Here is a 20,672-nt window from a genome sequence, read left to right as displayed (position 1 = left end):
TGCGCTGTCAGAGGTGCTGTCCTTTGAGTGAGATGTTAAACCAAGACCAATTCGCCCGTTTGATTTAAAACATCCCAAATGGCACCTATTTGAAGATGAGCTGAATGGTTATGCTGGTTGTTAATCATCCCTCAATCATCACAAAAAAAAATGGGCAGAATCTTACCAGAATTTGGCAAAGTGTCAGGCTCAGCACAAAACTGGGGTGGAACTCTCCTGTTGTACAGACCAGGGCTGGGATTCTTCGTCCCGCCAGCCCCTTTTTGCAGCTCAGTGTGCCCCCGCCAGCAGCGGGATTCTCCATTCCTGCAGCTGGCCAATGGGTTTCCCATTGTGGTGACTCTACGCCTTTGGGAAACGCGCGGGCGTGGGTGCGCTGCCGGTGAAGCGGAGCATCCTGCCGACGGAGATCCCGATGCAGTTTTCTCACCAAATCTCGAGCCTCTCAGCCAAAACATGGGCATGGTTTACACTGTGACTCTGGCGGGACAGGGCCCCATAGAGCCGACACCTGGCACCAAAGAGATCGGGGCACCATCTTTAACAACTCCCAGCTCCCATCACGGAGGTATTGGGGGCTTCCCCCCACACCCACCGCTGGCATTGAACCTCCGCACTAACACCGGAGAAGTATAGCCAGCACGCCCCCCACCCCAAATAGGGCTCCCATTAGGACCCGCCCCTGTCCCCAGCACAGATTTGCACCATGCCAACCTGGCAGTGCTAACCTATGACGGGAGCACTGCTGGCATGCCCCCCCCCCCCCCCCCCCCCCCCGGCTCCCCAGTGCAGCTATACACACCTCTGCACCCTTGACTGCCTCACGTCTGTTGTAAATGCCACACCGGCGAGGTATGAATATTTAGAGGGCAAGGGAGGGCACAAATAATATTTAAATCAACGCATAATATTAAAATAATGTTCACGCCCTTCATGGGTGTGAGTGTCGTGATGTCGCTGGCAAGGGGCAGGGAAAATCAGGAAACGTGATCTCTCCTGTGAGAATCGCAGAATTTCCTTCCCGCACCACCGATCTGCGCGCTTAAGGTTGCCCCCATTATCTGGTGAAATGAAAAAAATGAAATGAAACTAAATGAAAATGTCAATGTTTTTTGCAGAAAACTATTTTCTTGACTTTTCTTCACATTTTTGTCGTTAAATCTGAAATATCATTTTATTCACAAATGAAAGTCAGTATCTGAGGAGGAAGGACAAAGAAATAGAACATACCAGCCTCTGCCACACCAGTTGATTGGACATTTTCTATATAGTCCACTAATTCTGAAAAAATGGGGGTGAATTTGATCCACGCTCTCCGTCCGTGAGAAAGTCGGCACAAGCCCAAAATCCACAAATGGGAAACGTGATTCTCCGTGGCGAGATTGGCTTTTGGAATCTCCCCCAAACCCCCCCACCGCCCCCCCCCCCCACCCGTGGAGTAGTGCAAATTGTGCCGCGGGAGCCTGGGGACCTCATTTTAATACATCTGCGCTCACGCCACACCTTTCCCCTCACGGAATCTTGACTCAGTGCCACTGTCATTTAAAGCAAGTCCGGCCAGCGTTGAGGCAGTCGAGGGATCTCTTCGGGGCGCAGTGATAAGTATAGCTCCTGGAGTTGGTAATAATAATAATCTTTATTAGAGTCACAAGTAAGTTTACATTAACAGTACAATGAAGTTACTGTGAAAATCCCCTAGTCACCACACTACGGCGGCTTTTCGGATACACTGAGGGAGAATTCAGAATGTCCAATTCGTCTAACAGCACGTCTTTCGGGACTCGTGGGAGGAATCCGGAGCACCGGGAGGAAACCCCACAGACATGGGGAGACCGTGCAGACTCCACACTGATAGTGACCTAAACTGGGCACTGGCGCTCCTTAGAGATGGCGCCCTGATCTGTTTGAAGCCAGTTCCTGGCTCTAAGAGTCACTGCCCCACCAGCATGATGGCATTAACTACAGCCACTCGCTTTGTTTTCTAAGAGGCTCAAGATTCACTCTGTGGGCGGCACGGTAGCACAGTGGTTAGCACTGTTGATTCACAGTGCCAGGGACCAAGGTTCGATTCACGGTTTGGATCACTGTTTCTCAGATTTTCACAGTAACTTGGATGGATGGATGTGTTTATTGTCACGTGTACCGAGGTACAGTGAAAAGTATTGTATTCTCCAGCAGTGTCATGGAGATTGATCTTCAATTCCGGGCAGCTCCAGGCCATTTCTGGAGGGATGGCACCCCTACATATGCTGTTTAACCTTAAGGGATTTACATCTGCAGCTGGATGACTTTGTGGTTCATTTGTTAGGTCTCCTGAGTGGTTTTGAGCCAGATAGACCAAAGTTCCAAGGTCAGGCCTGCACCTCCATACCTCGATGAGGAAGAGACATTCAGTGAGAATTTCCTCCAGGTTTCTCCTGCTTCATAACATGTGTAAAAGGACTTCCCATTGATGGTGCACTGCTGAATCAGGAGGAACGCCCCAGGAATCACTTTCATACAAGAACATATCCTAAAATAGATTGTGCAGTTGAATGGTTATGATGGTATGTTTCATGGCCTTGCAGAATAACATTGAGTAACATTATCGAGTGAGTCCAGGGCCTAAGTGTTTCACATTTTGTCACTTAGTTAATGGTCACTATGGATTTGAACCCCTGAAGGCAAGGAAAGTAATTGGTATTTTAATATTTAACATTTTGTGTGGTTGTGAATGTAATGGTTTTTTTTTTTCTTTCAAGGAATGTAGCATCGCATTCTCCATCTCCAATTGCCCTTGATCCAAATGGCTCGCTGGGCTATTTCTGAGGGCATTTAAGAGTCAACCACCTTGCTGTAGATCTGGAGTCACATGTGGGCCAGACTAGGTCAGGATGGCAGATTTCCTTCCCGAAAGATGAGTGACCCAGATGGGTTTTTGATTGATCAATAGTTTGGAAAGACTGTCCAAATTTAAACTGACTACTGTGAGTTAGATGCTGGGAACATGTTGGTGCCCTTTATGTCCAGTGTTGGGACATAGTGGCTGGTTGGGATTCTAACCTAAATTTTTTTGACTATTTGGGAACTAATTAAACATAATAACTTAATTATAATTTAGAGGATATCTAAGCCAGAGATCGGAGGATATTATAGTTAGCTATCGCATTTCTATTAGAAATCTAGTGCTAGGAAACAGATAGTTGACAGTAACTTTGTAATTTAAAAAAAAAAAGTATTTATAAAAAAAAAAGACAAATTTTAATTTTAATTAATTGACGCAATGTCAGTTAGAGGGGTGCTGTGCTCTGACTGTGAGATGTGGCAGGTCCGGGAGGCTTCCAGCGTCCTGGATGGCTTCATCTGCAGAAAGTGCACCCAACTGCAGCTCCTCACAGACCGCATGGTTCGGTTGGAGCAGCAATTGGATGCACTTAGGAGCATGCAGGTGGCGGAAAGCGTCATAGATCGCAGTTATGTAAGTGTGGTCACACCCAAGGTGCAGGCAGAGAAATGGGTGACCACCAGAAAGGGCAGGCAGTCAGTGCAGGAATCCCCTGTGGTTGTCCCCCTCTCGAACAGATATACCCCTTTGGATACTGTCGGGGGGGATAGCCTATCAGGGGAAAACAGCAGCAGCCAGAGCAGTGGCACCACGGCTGGCTCTGATGTTCAGAAGGGAGGGTCAAAGCGCAGAAGAGTAATAGTTATAGGGGACTCTATAGTCAGGGGAACAGATAGGCGCTTCTGTGGACGTGAAAGAGACTCCAGGATGGTATGTTGCCTCCCTGGTGCCAGGGTCCAGGATGTCTCCGAACGGGTAGAGGGAATCCTGAAGGGGGAGGGCAAACAGGTAGAGGTCGTTGTACATATTGGTACTAACGACATAGGCAGGAAGAGGCATGAGGTCCTGCAGCAGGAGTTCAGGGAGCTAGGCAGAAAGTTAAAAGACAGGACCTCGAGGGTTGTAATCTCGGGATTACTCCCTGTGCCACGTGCCAGTGAGGCTAGAAATAGGAAGATAGAGCAGACAAACACGTGGCTAAACAGCTGGTGTAGGAGGGAGGGTTTCGGTTATCTGGACCACTGGGAGCTCTTCCGGGGCAGGTGTGACCTGTATAAGATGGACGGGTTGCATCTAAACCGGAGAGGCATAAATATCCTGGCCGCGAGATTTGCTAGTGTCACACGGGAGGGTTTAAACTAGTATGGCAGGGGGGTGGGCACGGGAGCAATAGGTCAGAAGGTGAGAGCGTTGAGGGAGAACTAGGGAATATGGACAGTGTGGCTCTGAGGCAGAGCAGACGGGGAGAAGTTGCTGAACACAGCGGGTCTGGTGGCCTGAAGTGCATATGTTTTAATGCAAGGAGCATTACGGGTAAGGCAGATGAACTTAGAGCTTGGATTACTACTTGGAACTATGATGTTGTTGCCATTACAGAGACCTGGTTGAGGGAAGGGCAGGATTGGCAGCTAAACGTTCCAGGATTTAGATGTTTCAGGCGGGATAGAGGGGGATGTAAAAGGGGAGGCGGAGTTGCGCTACTTGTTCAGGAGAGTATCACAGCTATACAGCGAGAGGACACCTCAGAGGGCAGTGAGGCTATATGGGTAGAGATCAGGAATAAGAAGGGTGCAGTCACAATGTTGGGGGTATACTACAGGCCTCCCAACAGCCAGCGGGAGATAGAGGAGCAGATAGGTAGACAGATTTTGGAAAAGAGTAAAAACAACAGGGTTGTGGTGATGGGAGACTTCAACTTCCCCAATATTGACTGGGACTCACTTAGTGCCAGGGGCTTAGACGGGGCAGAGTTTGTAAGGAGCATCCAGGAGGGCTTCTTAAAACAATATGTAAACAGTCCAACTAGGGAAGAGGCGGTACTGGACCTGGTATTGGGGAATGAGCCCGGCCAGGTGGTAGATGTTTCAGTAGGGGAGCATTTCGGTAACAGTGACCACAATTCAGTAAGTTTTAAAGTACTGGTGGACAAGGATAAGAGTGGTCCGAGGATGAATGTGCTAAATTGGGGGAAGGCTAATTATAACAATATTAGGCGGGAACTGAAGAGCATAGATTGGGGGCGGATGTTTGAGGGCAAATCAACATCTGACATGTGGGAGGCTTTCAAGTGTCAGTTGATAGGAATACAGGACAGGCATGTTCCTGTGAGGAAGAAAGACAAATACGGCAATTTTCGGGAACCTTGGATGACGAATGATATTGTAGGCCTCGTCAAAAAGAAAAAGGAGGCATTTGTCAGGGCTAAAAGGCTGGGAACAGACGAAGCCTGTGTGGCATATAAGGAAAGTAGGAAGGAACTTAAGCAGGGAGTCAGGAGGGCTAGAAGGGGTCATGAAAAGTCATTGGCAAATAGGGTTAAGGAAAATCCCAAGGCTTTTTACACTTACATAAAAAGCAAGAGGGTAGCCAGGGAAAGGGTTGGCCCACTGAAGGATAGGCAAGGGAATCTATGTGTGGAGCCAGAGGAAATGGGCGAGGTACTAAATGAATACTTTGCATCAGTATTCACCAAAGAGAAGGAATTGGTAGATGTTGAGTCTGGAGAAGGGGGTGTAGATAGCCTGGGTCACATTGTGATCCAAAAAGACGAGGTGTTGGGTGTCTTAAAAAATATTAAGGTAGATAAGTCCCCAGGGCCGGATGGGATCTACCCCAGAATACTGAAGGAGGCTGGAGAGGAAATTGCTGAGGCCTTGACAGAAATCTTTGGATCCTCGCTGTCTTCAGGGGATGTCCCGGAGGACTGGAGAATAGCCAATGTTGTTCCTCTGTTTAAGAAGGGTGGCAGGGATAATCCCGGGAACTACAGGCCGGTGAGCCTTACTTCAGTGGTAGGGAAATTACTGGAGAGAATTCTTCGAGACAGGATCTACTCCCATTTGGAAGCAAATGGACGTATTAGTGAGAGGCAGCACGGTTTTGTGAAGGGGAGGTCGTGTCTCACTAACTTGATAGAGTTTTTCGAGGAGGTCACTAAGATGATTGATGCAGGTAGGGCAGTAGATGTTGTCTATATGGACTTCAGTAAGGCCTTTGACAAGGTCCCTCATGGTAGACTAGTACAAAAGGTGAAGTCACACGGGATCAGGGGTGAACTGGCAAGGTGGATACAGAACTGGCTAGGCCATAGAAGGCAGAGGGTAGCAATGGAGGGATGCTTTTCTAATTGGAGGGCTGTGACCAGTGGTGTTCCACAGGGATCAGTGCTGGGACCTTTGCTCTTTGTAGTATATATAAATGATTTGGAGGAAAATGTAACTGGTCTGATTAGTAAGTTTGCAGACGACACAAAGGTTGGTGGAATTGCGGATAGCGATGAGGACTGTCTGAGGATACAGCAGGATTTAGATTGTCTGGAGACTTGGGCGGAGAGATGGCAGATGGAGTTTAACCTGGACAAATGTGAGGTAATGCATTTTGGAAGGGCTAATGCAGGTAGGGAATATACAGTGAATGGTAGAACCCTCAAGAGTATTGAAAGTCAAAGAGATCTAGGAGTACAGGTCCACAGATCACTGAAAGGGGCTACACAGGTGGAGAAGGTAGTCAAGAAGGCATACGGCATGCTTGCCTTCATTGGCCGGGGCATTGAGTATAAGAATTGGCAAGTCATGTTGCAGCTGTATAGAACCTTAGTTAGGCCACACTTGGAGTATAGTGTTCAATTCTGGTCGCCACACTACCAGAAGGATGTGGAGGCTTTAGAGAGGGTGCAGAAGAGATTTACCAGAATGTTGCCTGGTATGGAGGGCATAAGCTATGAGGAGCGATTGAATAAACTCGGTTTGTTCTCACTGGAACGAAGGAGGTTGAGGGGCGACCTGATAGAGGTATACAAAATTATGAGGGGCATAGACAGAGTGGATAGTCAGAGGCTTTTCCCCAGGGTAGAGGGGTCAATTACTAGGGGGCATAGGTTTAAGGTGAGAGGGGCAAGGTTTAGAGTAGATGTACGAGGCAAGTTTTTTACGCAGAGGGTAGTGGGTGCCTGGAACTCACTACCGGAGGAGGTAGTGGAGGCAGGGACGATAGGGACATTTAAGGGGCATCTTGACAAATATATGAATAGGATGGGAATAGAAGGATACGGACCCAGGAAGTGTAGAAGATTGTAGTTTAGTCGGGCAGTATGGTCGGCACGGGCTTGGAGGGCCGAAGGGCCTGTTCCTGTGCTGTACATTTCTTTGTTCTTTGTTCTTTGTTGCTATGGTTATGCCAACATCGCCACACTTATTACTGCAATATTTGAATACATCCACTATATTTCGGCCTTTGTGTTCTCTGGCTGTCATTGCTTTTGGTCAAACTGCCAGTGGCCTGGTCAAATGTAACCACCAACAAATTACCCCACCCCGCACCTTGAACCCCCCTTCCCTGCTCCAACCCTCCCCACCCTCCACCAGATGATTTCTCAAGCCCAGTGGTTCCTTCCAGCAATGCTGTAGCAGTGGGTATCTCCACTGATACTTATCTAGCGGTAACTCTCTTCTGGGTCAGGTTTCCTGGCCACAACATTAGCACTAAACTGTTTCAGTAAAATGATGTTCAGGTCAGGCCTGTGGAGAGGATTTGTTTTGAAGTCTGATGCTTAAAAAAGGGGGCAGGCTGAAGGCAAGATTCCTTCCTTAGACAAAGTTCAAGTTAAAGTCCTCATCACAGGGGAATCCTTTCCCAACTATAAGGGATCTGACATCGGAGGTTTATGGAGCTAAAAAAACAGAAGCAACAAACACAAAGATGGACTACAAATTTTTCAGTGCCATTTTCTTCCTCAAATTGATACTCGAGAAAGAATGGGTTTGTTTTATTATTCAATGGGGAAGGGATGGGGAGAACAAATAAAAATTCTACAGTAATTGCTAACGTTTCTTTCATTTTCATATATAGAAATTATGACAAGCAGGAAGCCTTCAGACACCTATAATATTGTGTTTCTTGTGCCTTGGTGCCAATGCTGTGCTAACTGCGTTGTTTACATTGGGCTAGAAAGCTAAAGTGGTTTATATTGGGCTGGAGCCAGGAGTGCACAGAACCCATGACCTTTATGATCCTCTCTGCAGTGCCCTGGTTACGATAGGCACTGTCGAGGGGAACCTGGGTGAGCACCCATAACTTTGAGCCTTTGCCCCAGGATTTTTAGGGATTTTCCAAATATGAAGAACAAGGCCTGTGCCTATAAGAGTTGGTGACACAGGAGGACAATTCCTGGCCCTCAATACTCATTGAGTGTAACAATTAAACATCCACTTATAGTGACATTGTGGGATGCCACTGCAAAGCTTTGCACATGGACTCAGAGAATTTGAGGGGATCAACCGCTAGGCAAAGATCAACTTCAAGGTAATTTTAAAACCTCTCCTTTAGGTGTCGGTTGGATCTTAAGCCCTTGGTACTTGCTAACAGCCAGGAGTACCTGAGATCAGCCAAATCTTTGCATATACCTCCAATTCCTAGTGCGAGGCTTGTGTTGGTGGGTTTAGGGATTATATCTTTTTGTGTGTCACAAATCCTCTGAAGGCAAAAATCGAACCTCAAATATTACTGCAAACCCATTAAAGTAGCAGCAAAGCACATAACAAATTTCCTATTTCTGGTACAGTATGTTAAAGTGTTGCTCGGTAACAACAGTCAAGATGGCATCATAAGGGATTCTGGGGAACAATGCTAAAATGAATTCCCACGCTCTCTCTGCACTGCTCTCTTCTATTCATTTTTTCATTGCCACCATTCATGTTGGAAATCAGAAACATGAAATTCCCATGGCTGCAGGCAGCGAATCTATTCATCATGTTTCCTTTTAAATGTAGACTCAAATGCGAGACCCAAATCCAGGTCTCTGTTGCTGTGGAATGATGAAGGCTGTGCTTGGTTCCATTTGAAATGCTGCTGACAGCCTGTGAACCACACTTTTACCACTGGCTGTACTCTAACACACATCAATTTTGTCTCCAGTGACCCAAATCTCAAAAGCTCCATTTGTCTGAATCTCAGTCTGAAACTATAATGTGGCATTCAGTAACTACCTGATAAAACAAATCCACAGTAGTTCAACCTAAAGATAGGACCCTATTCAAAACATGCAAATTTTCAACTTTATCCCCACCCCATCTCCTCACTGCAATATGTACACATATTCGTCCTTGACTTTACCTCACAACTCAAACATCAATATTGTCCTTGGCAACACCTAATTTCTCGGATAATACATTGCATATTGAGTGAGTTAGCCATCAGTTACCAGGGTGCTGGTCAGCCATCTTGAAATTGATCCAATGAAGTGACACCATTTTGGATTTGGTGAACTTTTGAAGGTAATACCTTAGCAGCTGTTCTGTTTTCTTTATTCCAGAGCTCTGTTTGATCTTTCAACATGATAAAAAAATGATTATGGGGTAATTGTCACATATCCACATGGTGAGGAGAAGCAGCAAGTTATTGTGAAGTCCATGCTCTCCTCTTTAAAAATATCAACTGCATAATTAGCTATTTTTTTCAGTTTCCTCGGAAAACTCTGATTTTTCCAGCTTCAGCCAGTGAGTTTATTAATTTTGCTTCAAAATCTGCATCATGCACTCCAGTCTTTCGGAATTCTCCAGCATATCTGTTGTTCTCCCAGTAGTGGTGCCAGTTTCCTCTACTATCAGCACCAAATCCATACACATTCACCTGTGGAAGCAAACATAACGGGATTCAGTAAGACCTGTCTCGCCCAACGTACAGTTCCTGTAACTTCAATGAATCTTGTTTTGTTATGTTTCCTTTGTAACATAAGCGGCTTCCTTGTGTTGCATTTGTCAAGGAAGGTCGAGACGTGTAAATAACTTCAACTCATTTATTTACACTATGTACACTTTTATAACTTGAGTTCGACACTACTGCTAATCCTATTGTAGCTACCTAAACTGACTGACCAGCTGCTGTCTTCCACGTGGTGGGTGTGATAATGAATCAACCCTGTGCCTCTCCTCACTGACTGTCTCCACTGGCCGAAGGGGGCTGATCATGTGTGTGGTGTCCTTTATGTATGGGTTGGTGTGTCACCTCCTTGTGTATCGTGAATGTCCATTGGTCGAGTGTGTGTGTGTGATGTTTCTGGTGCCCCTCTAGTGTCTGTCTAGCTTACATGTATTTACAGTGATGCACATCACCACAAATCTCTCCAACCTGCCTGATCAAAGCAGCTGATAGTCAACAATCTCTTGCAACCATATTTTGGGGGCTGGATTTTCCCGTCCCGAACCACGTGTTCCTTGGCGGCGCACTGTTGGCTGGATTCGCTCTTCCTGCCGCTTGTCAATGGGATTTCCCATTGAAGCCACCCCACGCTGCCGGGAAACCCGATGGCGGAGGTGCGTTGCCAGTGGGAAAAGTGAATCCCGACGACTGGAGGATTCCGGCCACGGTGTCTAATCCCACATGAATAACCCCAGCCAGGACAATCAGCCAGGATGGGAAATGCACTTGGATCCTTCTTTTTGAAAGTGAGAGACCTGCGCTTGGTTTAATATAGCTTCCTCCTAATCTAGGGACTCAATGTTGCATTATGATGGTTATGACCAAAGTGGTCTCTGCCCCTTGAAATTATAGATCTGCTTCCAACAGTAGAGGTTCTGTGCTGTGGTGTCTCTGTCCATATAGAATTGGTCTAATTATACTGTGAACAAATTTACCAACAAAAGATAATTATGTATTCCTGACTGTGTTGTTCTGGATTTGAATCTGAAAAGCTTGTACAGGCCAGATATAGTATCAGTGGCCTGTACAAATAGAACCATAGAATTCCTCCAGTGCAGAAGGAGGCCATTCGGTACATCGAGTCTGCACTGACCCTCTAAGAGCACCTTACCTAGGCCCACTCCCCCACCCTATCCCCCTAACCTGCATATCTTTAGACTCTCAGGGTCAATTTAGGCCACCCAATCCACCTAATCTGCCCATCCTTAGACTAGTGGGCGGACAAGAAAGTGCAACTGAGGCCACCATTAGATTAGTCAAGATCTTATTGAATGACGAGGCTAGCTCGAATCACAGTAGACCATTTTGCCCAATAACGCCCACTGGCCTATTCCTGCTCCTATTTCTTATGTTCAAGGGTTCTCTTGCCTCATTTGTGTATCTGTCCCACGTTTGAACCTTGTCTAGGCACAAACATTCTTCCCCCCAAAATCCTCTGGTAATACAGATGGGGTGGAACTTGGCTGAGGAAAATGTGTCCTGATTCCCACTGTGTTGTTGAAAATGAAATGAAAATCACTTATTGTCACAAGTAGGCTTCAAATGAAGTTACTGTGAAAAGCCCCTAGTCGTCACATTCCGGCGCCTGTTCAGGGAGGCTGGTACGGGAATTGAACCGTGCTGCTGGCCTGCCTTGGTCTGTTTTAAAAGCCAGCTATTTAGCCCTGTGCTAAACCAGCCCCTGTTGTTGTCCTCCACAAGAGGATTGAGATTAAGAATTTATGGAGTACGATATCAATGGTGCAAATCTGCTTTCTACACTCTGGCCACACAGATATAAATTCAGCAAAGCTTTTTGTTGATATATATTTGTTGAAATATAAATTCTGTGCTGAGCTTATTGGTCCAACATGACTTGTATTACATGATATGCTACCTCTGACAGCAGGGCAAGCCTGGTTGTCTCTTCTTCCTAGACCCCTGAGAGTACAGGTTGTTGAGTAAATGTACATGTGGATGCACATACAAGATAACAGGCCGATTCACCCGAAAAATGTCCAATCTGGTTTAGATTTCTACCCCCCCCCCTCTTTCAGGATCCCCCTTCACATTTCCTGCTTTAGACTGCGGCACTTACCTCATCACAGATATGGAGAGCAAAAAACAGGACCAGCATTCCAGTGGACGGATATCTCCCATGATGCTCTGTCCAGTTGTCATGAATATACTTGAAGAATGCTGGGTTGTAGATTTGCACCTGAGTGAAGATTAAGGGTCAGATTTTAAACCGTAATTTTTAACCAGTTTAACCAGTGAAGAGTGGGTGTCAGATTTTAAACTGCAGTTTTTAACCAATGTAATTACTGAAGGATGAAAATACTTCTATTTTCCTATTTTCCTCCCTGCCTCTTTTGAGATCTGAGTCCTGCAAGGGTACAGTTCCACAGGTGCTGAGAGCTGTTCAACACCTTGCTCAAGTGGTCATGCTTCACATGTCAGGGGCTGGATTCTTCCGCCCCGCCCGCCGCAAGAACACCACGGGCGAGAGGAGGACAATGGAGAAGTTTATTGACCTTGGGCGGGATTCTCCGCTCACTGGGCAGACGCGGCCAGAGACCCTGTCCGAGATTATTTGCCCACTCAGGGCATCACAAATGAACCTGATGCTGTCGTCCCCTGAAGCATACACAGGCAGAACACTTTCCAGCCAGAGCACTGGATCAGGAGTGGGAACCCTGGCTGGCTTTCATCTCCCAAGTATTGCATCATACACCGAGATCAGCACAAACTGGGGATGAAATTCTGCTTTAAACAGCTCTACTGAGTGGTATGTTTAAAAGCAGCCCATCAAATGAAATATTTCATCTTCAGATTGCTGGACATTACTAAGTCTGGTATTACAGAGTGATTTTCTCACAATTATTGGGGACTAACGGTACAACAGAGGATCAAACAAAACTACAGAGCTGGTCATTGACTTCAGGAAGCAAAGTACTGTACACACCCCTGTCAGCATCAATGGGGCTGAGGTGGAGATGGTTAGCAGTTTCAAATTCCTAGGGGTACACATCACCAAAAATCTGTCCTGGTCCACCCATGTCGACGCTACCACAAAGAAAGCACTACAGCGCCTATACTTCCTCAGGAAACAAAGAAAATTCAGCATGTCCACATTAACTCTTACCAACTTTTACAGATGCACCATAGAAAGCATCCTATCGGGCTGCATCACAGCCTGGTGTGGCAACTGCTCGGCCCAGGACCGCAAGAAACTTCAGAGAGTCGTGAACACAGCCCAGTCCATCACACGAACCTGCCTCCCATCCATCTACACCTCCTGCTGCCTGGGGAAAGCGGGCAGCATAAAAAAAGACCCCTCCCACCCAGCTTACTCACTCTTCCAACTTCTTCCATCGGGCAGGAGATACAGAAGTCTGAGAACACGCACGAACAGACTCAAAAACAGCTTCTTCCCCGCTGCTACCAGACTCCTAAATAACCCTCTTATGGAATGACCTGATTAACACTACACCCTGTATGCTTCATCCGATGCCGGTGTCTGTGTATTTATATTGTGTACCTTGTGTTATTATGTATTTTCTTTTATTTCCTTTTATTTTCATGTACTTAATGATCTTTTGAGCTGCTCGCAGAAAAATACTTCTCACTGTACACGTGACAATAAACAAATCCAATCCAATCAAACAGAGTTCCTCAACATCAGGGATAGGGATTTCAAGCTAGCTCATATTGATGGGCTGCAATGTTACTCGCTCTGTGGGAGGGGGGTGGGGGGTTGTGCTCTAAGCGGAGATGGGTGCTGTTATTTTCAACTGATTTTTAAATGGTTGTGCGCCTACAGAAAACAGAGACCGGGAAATCTATTTCATAGAGGCTGATAATTAAGCTTGGCGAGATCTTCCTGTTGCTAATGTTGGTGGGATCTTCCAGTCCTGCCGACGGCACCCCCCCCCCCCCCCAAACCGCCGCGGGTTACCTGGCAACGTGAGGTGGATTCAAGGGCGGGACCAGAAGATTCCGCCACCAGACAACAGCGGGACATCTCCTTCTTACCGACTCGATCTCGACGCATTAACTTTATACACCTGTATTAAACCTCCCTCAGCCACCTCTGTTCTGAAGGACGACTGATGCTGTGCCTCAGAACTTTTTCCAAGAATTTTCCCACCACTGAGATCAAGCTGACTGACCTGTAATTACCTGATTTATCCCTTTCTGTCTTGATAAACATTGGTCCTCCAGTACCACACCTTCAGCCAGAGAGGATTGGAAATAACGGCCAGTTTCCACCGTTTTCTCTCTTTTAACAACCTGTGATATGTTTAATTCTGGCCTGGCAATATCTATTTTCAAAGACATTAAACCACTTAATATTTTCTTTCTCACTATGCTCATCCCAATCAATGTTCCGCACTCCTCCCCCGAACTACAATATTTACATCGTCCTTATCCTTTCCTGAAGCCAATATTAGATTAGACAAAACCTTGGGCGGATGAAGAATCCAGCCCTAAGTGTCATTTTGGGAGGGGGGTGTTGGCTGGGTGATTCCCGCCGTGTGGTTGTGCACGATCCAGATCTGTATTCACTCACTCTTCGTTTTTTGGAGCTAGGGGAGTTTCTCACTGGGAAATCCCACATTTGAATTTCTTTCTGCAGTGGGGAACGAAAGATGGCGGCAAGACTGGCCTATCAGAGATGGGGCGCCATTTTGAAAGGGTGTCCAGATCTCAAAGTGAGTTTGAATGTCCCCCCCACCACCCAGGCATGAGGGTGACCCAGCCCCCCACCCTCCCCCCAAGTGAGCATACCCTGCTATGGCGTTGCTGAGGGCCCCCCATTCAACCCCCACCATTCATGCTCCCATCAAGCCTTGTCCCCATGGGTTTGCCAATCTGGCACTTCTCTTGGCACCCTGGCAATGCTAAACTGGCACTGCCAAATTGGCACCCCTGCAGTGCTTGGCCAGTGGGGCTGGTGAATACTAGGAGCTGGGAGATTGCAGTTCCTTTCCATCAGGCAGAAGATACAGAAGTCTGAAGACCCGCTCATCAAGACATAGGAACAAATTCTTCCCCACAGCTACTGGACTCCTCAACGAGTCTCCCTCGGACTGATCTGTTCCCTGTAAGACACTATACACGACGCCCTATGCTGCTCTTGCTCATGTATTTGCTTTGTTTGGTCCTTGTTCCGCACTGTAACCCATCACTGATTGTCAATGTACTTTGTCGATTATTCTTTTTGTCTACTGTGTATGTACTGTGTATGTACGCAGAAAAATACTTTTCACTGTACTTTGGTATATGTGACAATAAATCAATAAGTCTCGAATAGGCTGTGCATATTTAAATTAGCCTGATGACTCATTTAAATATGCTTATCTGGATCACACCCAGTGAGGCTCAGCGCCCGGCACAAAACCCGTTTTTGGCCTCTCCCGCTATACACCCAGTGGAACGGGAGCGACATCGGGCGCAACTTGATGGGAAAAAAATCCTGCCCCTTATTTCGAAACATTCTCTGCTGACACCAATCATTCGAATAAATTTTGGAGCCTTTCGACCTTGCAATAATTGCATCCAGCTGCACCTTTTGTTTTGTCATCCAATATATGAATAAAAACCTAATACTGACTCACCTTGTCTTTATCCACTCGAAGAAACTGTTTGACAGGTGCATAGGTGCTGCAAATAAACAAGACACAGAAGTTGAATCTTGAATCTCAGAAGAATAGATTTTTATTAAAGTAAATTTTCACCCAATTTTCATCCTCCTATAGGTGCTGACTGTTGTTGGAACTTCCAGCTCTCTGATATCCCACTCAAGTGGCCATTCTTCATGTTTGGGCTGAGACAGTAGAATACAGTGCGAGTAGGATATTTGACTGTGCATGGCATCACAGTCAAGTTCAATTTGCTCTTCATCTGTTTGTTGTACACCAGTGTTGCCCAGCACAGGACACCTGGCGCTGACTGGCGATGGAACTTTGTGTGACTCAAGACCTATATGCACCAGGTCAATGGGAGAAGCTGTAATGATGCCAAAATATTACTGTTTCCGATGAAACAGAGGGAATGGAAGATTTACAGCTCTAATTAAATAGGTAGTCTGAGAAAATCAGAATTTAAAGAATTTCTACAGTGCAGAAATTTCTATCTTGACCGGTACAGGCTTGGAGGGCCGAAGGGCCTGCTCCTCTTTGTTCAGGAGGCCAATTGGCCCATCAAATCTGCACTGACTCTCTGAAAGAGCACCCTACCCAGGCCCACTCCTAATCTCCGTCACCCCACCTAACCTGAACATCTTTGGACACTAAGGGGCATTTTATCATGGCCAATCCACCTAACTTGTACATCTTTGGACTGTGGGAGGAAACCGGAGCACCCAAGGAACCTCACAGACACGGGGAGAATGTCCAAACTCCACACAGTCACCAAAGGACGGAATTCAACCCGGTTCCTGGCGTTGTGAGGCAGCAGTGCAAACCACTGTGACGTCCCAATGGAAACTACCATGAGGGGAAGATGTCATTTGGAGAAACATACTTGTTTCAGGAGAGCCCGTATGTGAGTCACAAAGAGCTATTAAAGTCTATTGGCCCTTGACAGACAGTATTTGGGTGATTCTGGATCATTCAGTCTAGATTTTAAGTGAATTTACGCCAAATGTCAATCTCCCGCCTAGTTACAGGACATACTAAAAATGGCAATCCTTTACAAACTTCAATCAACTGTTTGACATTAAAATGGTAAGAATTTATGGGCTGGGATTCTCCGTTCTCCAAAGCTGCGATCAGGAATCATAATTGAGTGGAGAATGGAACATGGTACGATAAACGGGCTAGGCGCTGGGCAGCAGAGCCATCCCCAGTCTCCGCTCCCATGCCACCGCCTATAGTGAGCTACCCACTCCGCACCGGCAGGAACAATCAAAGTGCTGATTTGCATGCATTGGCATGCCATTAACAGCCCAAACTGATCTTCGGCTGTCAGGCAGAGCAGTTCAGGGTGAGGAGGCCACTTCAGAGTTTAAAAAGTCTGACCAGGATGATGCTGTTGAACAGGGGTCTGCCAGATATCACCATCCCAACAGTGATCTTCAGATTGCCCAGGGCTGGAAGGGGCAGTCCTGACACGGTACCCCATCACAGGGGAGGGTCCTGGGATCAAGCCTTCACCCATAGCCCGCACTCACCCAAACCCTCAGAACCCTTGGTGAACTCGCCTCTGCAGCCTGACAGCAGCAGAGGAACACATCAGCAATGAGAAGAGCCCCATGACCCCCTTGGGGTTCAACACGCCAGGCTAGGGTGTCACTGCCAGGGACCAGTATACCATTGGTAATGCCAGGGGGCTGAGACTGAAGGGGGTGGCTGAGTTTGACGGGACTAAGTGGGGATGGCTGACGAGCCATGGGGGTGGGGAGAGGGTTGGGTCACCCTCATGTATGCTTGGTATTGGGGGTTACCCGTTATTCCCATGGTGGGGCAGAGGATGAGGGGTTGGGGGTGCTCCCCTTGTTAATGAGGCGGGGGGGGGGCTGCTGCTGGACTTTGGGATCGGGGCGCTCGAGCCGGAGAGTGACAGGAATCCAATGCACTGGCCGCTCTGCATATATTTGCATGCCCAAGGACTGTGACCGGCACCTGGGGTTCCGAGATTCGCCGCTGGCATGAGCACTTTGACCATGGAACGGAGAATCCTGCCCATGATCTGTTTCCTTATGATTTCTCCCCTGTCCTTCTCTACTCCAGATGCTGATTGTTTCAGGAACTGTTCCAGGGTGAAAGTAGCCTTCTTGCAGGAGGTGATTCCTCCTCTGTGAATGTAGACTGTCAATTGTTAGTGTGGTGCCCACCCTCATTGGTTTCATACCAGACAATTAGATTAGTCAGTGCAATCACCATGTCTTCATTGCTGCAGCAGTACATGGAATCACAACTCAGGATCCATACCTTTAATTCAGCAGGGTCACTTTCTGTTCACATTCACTGACTGCCAAAGGGGTAGGACTGTTAAGAGGCAGGATTTTTGATGATAGGCAGTTGAATCAAATATTTGCGGGCAGCAGGGTGGCGCAGTGGTTAGCATTGCTGCCTCACGGCGCCGAGGTCCGAGGTTCAATCCCAGCTCTAGGTCACAGTCCTTGTGGAGTTTGCACATTCTCCACGTGTTTGCGTGGGTTTCACCCCCACAACCCAAAGATGTGCAGGGTAGGTGGATTGGCCACGCTAAATTGCTCCTTAATTGGAAAAAATGAATTGGGTACTCTAAATTTATATTTTTTAAAAATCAAATATTTGAATATATCTGTCTGTTTAACTGATATTCATAAATATGCAAATTATGTATTCAGAACGTAGAAGGACTGAAGCTGAAATATGGAGGAATGATATGATTTGTGTCGCAACATAAAGAATAAAGTTTGAATATATGCTTAAGTATTTTTATGTTAATTATACTGTGGGCTCTATTGTGTGTGAGAGAAAACAATATTCATGGCACTAATGCCTTTTTATACAGACATCTGTAAGCACAGTCCTCCATTTTCTCACCTCAAAGCACTGAATCTGGATGGACAACAGTCCTCAAGTAGTTTGCTTAAATGTTCATGAATTATAGAAGACCCTAGACCATGAATTTTGATCAGCCGTTTGATCTTGTAAGCATCACAGTCCAGTTGTGCTCACATTAAGGTTTACACAGAAGCACTTTCCAGAAAGTGATTCTCAATTAGCAATCAGCACCAGAAACACTGGCTGATTTGTTTCTTCCTATTGCAGCACCCCAATTGCTGCTAATATTAACCACCTTGAATACTGTGGCTCCATTTCACTTATTCATTAGTATAGTGGTTAGTATCCCTGCCTGTCACGCGGGATACCGGGGTTCAATTCCCCAATGGGTGTTTTGAAATGGTTCCATAGTGTAGTGGATATCATGTTTGCTTTACACGCAGATCATGAGTTTGAGCTCCAGTGGAACCATCGCTGCTTCTGGACAAATAATTGGCAATTTAATTCAACTGAGATAAAAATGAAGTACTACTATTCCCTGCTCTGTACTCTTTCTCTTTTTTTATAATTTAAAGTACCCAATTATTTTTATTTTTCCAGTTACGGGGCAATTGTAAGGTGGCCAATCCACCTAGCCTACATATCTTTGGGTTGTGGGAGTGGTACCCACGCAGACACGGGGTGAATGTGCAAACTCCACACAGGCAGTGATCCGGGGCCGGGATCGAACCTGGGTCCTTGGTGCCGTGAGGCAGCAGTGCGCCAACGTGCCGCCCTTATCGCTCTGCACTCTCAATGTATTCCCAAAAGCCGTGCTCCACACAAGATGGTGCTCCCGTTCATTGAGTTGCATGTTGAAAGCTTAAACTGAAGGCAGCCATTTAACCTTTTCCAGAAACGTTTTTGTGGCTTCACTAGTGTTGCAAGTGAACTTGTGAAACTAATCAAATAAAACTGCCCATGCACTCGATCATAACAATAAAGGTAACACTTATATGCAACACTTATGAACTAGCAAGACCATTTTACTTTAATTGCACACACAGAATTTTACAGCACAGAAGCAGGCTGTTCACACCAACTGGTCAATGCCAGTGTTTATTCTGAAACAAATCTCTTCCCACCTTATCAACATAACGTATTAATTGCTTTCTCATGTACTTAATCAGCTTCCCCTTAAATGTATCTTTGCTATTCAGATCTCCATGAAGAACTTGTTATCACATTTGTGGTCAAGAAGTTGTTTGTAAGAAACTTATTTGTGACATTTTGTCTTTTACACAGATAGAATTCAAAATCCTTCATGTTAGCAAAAGGGAATGAATTGACCAGCCTGTATAGTCCGGTCTTTGTCCGGTCTTTGTTTTACAAGGAGAAGTGATACCGAGGTTGAAATATTGTCCTGTCCAGAAGTCCCCTTATGGCCTTGCCCCACCTCATTTTTAAATTCTCATCCTTGCTTTCAAATCTTTATATGGTCTTGTCCCTCCTTATCTCTGTAACCTCCTTCAGCTTCACAACCCTCCACGTTCTTGCACTCCTCCAATACTGGCTTCTTGTGCATCTCTGATTTCTATCGCTCCTCCATTGGTGTCTGTGCTTTCAGTTGTCCAGTTCTTAAGGTTTGCAATTCCCTTCCTAAACCCCTGACCTTTTTTTCTTCCATTGGGCACACTTTAAAATCTACCTTCATCACCTGCCTTATTTTTGTTGGTCAGTATTAAATTTTGCTTGATAACACTGTACTGAACCATTCTGGGATCCACTACACTGGTGCTATATAAATGCAAAGGTTGTTGGTAAAAGTTAGAGACATACGTAGTCCAATCAGCCCCTGAGCTTGGACTGTCATTCAATGAGATCAAGACTGGTAGGTACCTTAACTCATTCCGCCTGCCATGGCTCCACATCCCTTAATAAATTTAGTAAGCAAAGATTTCAGATTTGACATGGGTAATTAGCTAATATTTATGGCTTTTTGTGGGACAGAGTTCTACACTTCCACCACTCTGCACAAAGAGGTGTTTCCTAAATGGTCCAGTTCGGGTTTTAAGATTATGCCTCTTGACCTACTTCTCTCTATCTACCCCTTTAGTTCTTTTCAAAGTTCTCAATTAAATCACTCCTTAATCATTTATATTCCAGTGGATACAAGTCTAGTTTATGGAATATTGCCTCATAATCTAACCCGTGAAGCCCTAGTAATATTCTGGTGAACTGGACTGCAGTTATTCCAAGTTTAATATATCCTTTCTAATGTGCTGTGTTCCAGATGAGCTCTAATGGGAGGGCTGTATAGGTGTAGCAAAACTTACTCCACTTTAAAATCTAACCTTTATAATGAGAGGGCTAACATTCCATTAGCCTTTTTGATAAACATTTGTACCTGATTACTATTTTGTTCCCTTCCCAATTAAGGGGCAGATTAGCATGGCCAATCCACCTACCCTGCACAT

At 46.0% G+C, this 20,672-nt stretch overlaps 1 protein-coding gene across 3 annotated transcripts in view; it reads right to left on the bottom strand.

Annotated features, from left to right (window-relative positions):
* Positions 1–7,753: 7,753 nt before the first annotated feature.
* The window catches only part of st3gal2 (ST3 beta-galactoside alpha-2,3-sialyltransferase 2), a 345,283-nt gene continuing 332,364 nt past the window's right edge, over positions 7,754–20,672 (bottom strand). For 2 of the 3 annotated variants that reach the window (XM_072518611.1, XM_072518612.1), the window contains 3 exons: positions 15,340–15,385; positions 11,817–11,936; positions 7,754–9,670 (listed from right to left, as the gene is read on the bottom strand). In XM_072518611.1, the coding sequence (XP_072374712.1) occupies positions 9,497–9,670; positions 11,817–11,936; positions 15,340–15,385 (340 nt within the window). In that variant the 3' untranslated portion in view covers positions 7,754–9,496. The remainder of the gene's footprint in view (positions 9,671–11,816; positions 11,937–15,339; positions 15,386–20,672) is intronic. The other variant, XM_072518613.1, reaches the window with a different exon arrangement.

Source organism: Scyliorhinus torazame, chromosome 10 (genome assembly GCF_047496885.1).
Source record: "Scyliorhinus torazame isolate Kashiwa2021f chromosome 10, sScyTor2.1, whole genome shotgun sequence".
Classification (NCBI taxonomy): domain Eukaryota; kingdom Metazoa; phylum Chordata; class Chondrichthyes; order Carcharhiniformes; family Scyliorhinidae; genus Scyliorhinus; species Scyliorhinus torazame.
Note: the sequence above shows the minus strand (reverse complement) of the source record. Positions and strands in the feature narration are given on the sequence as shown.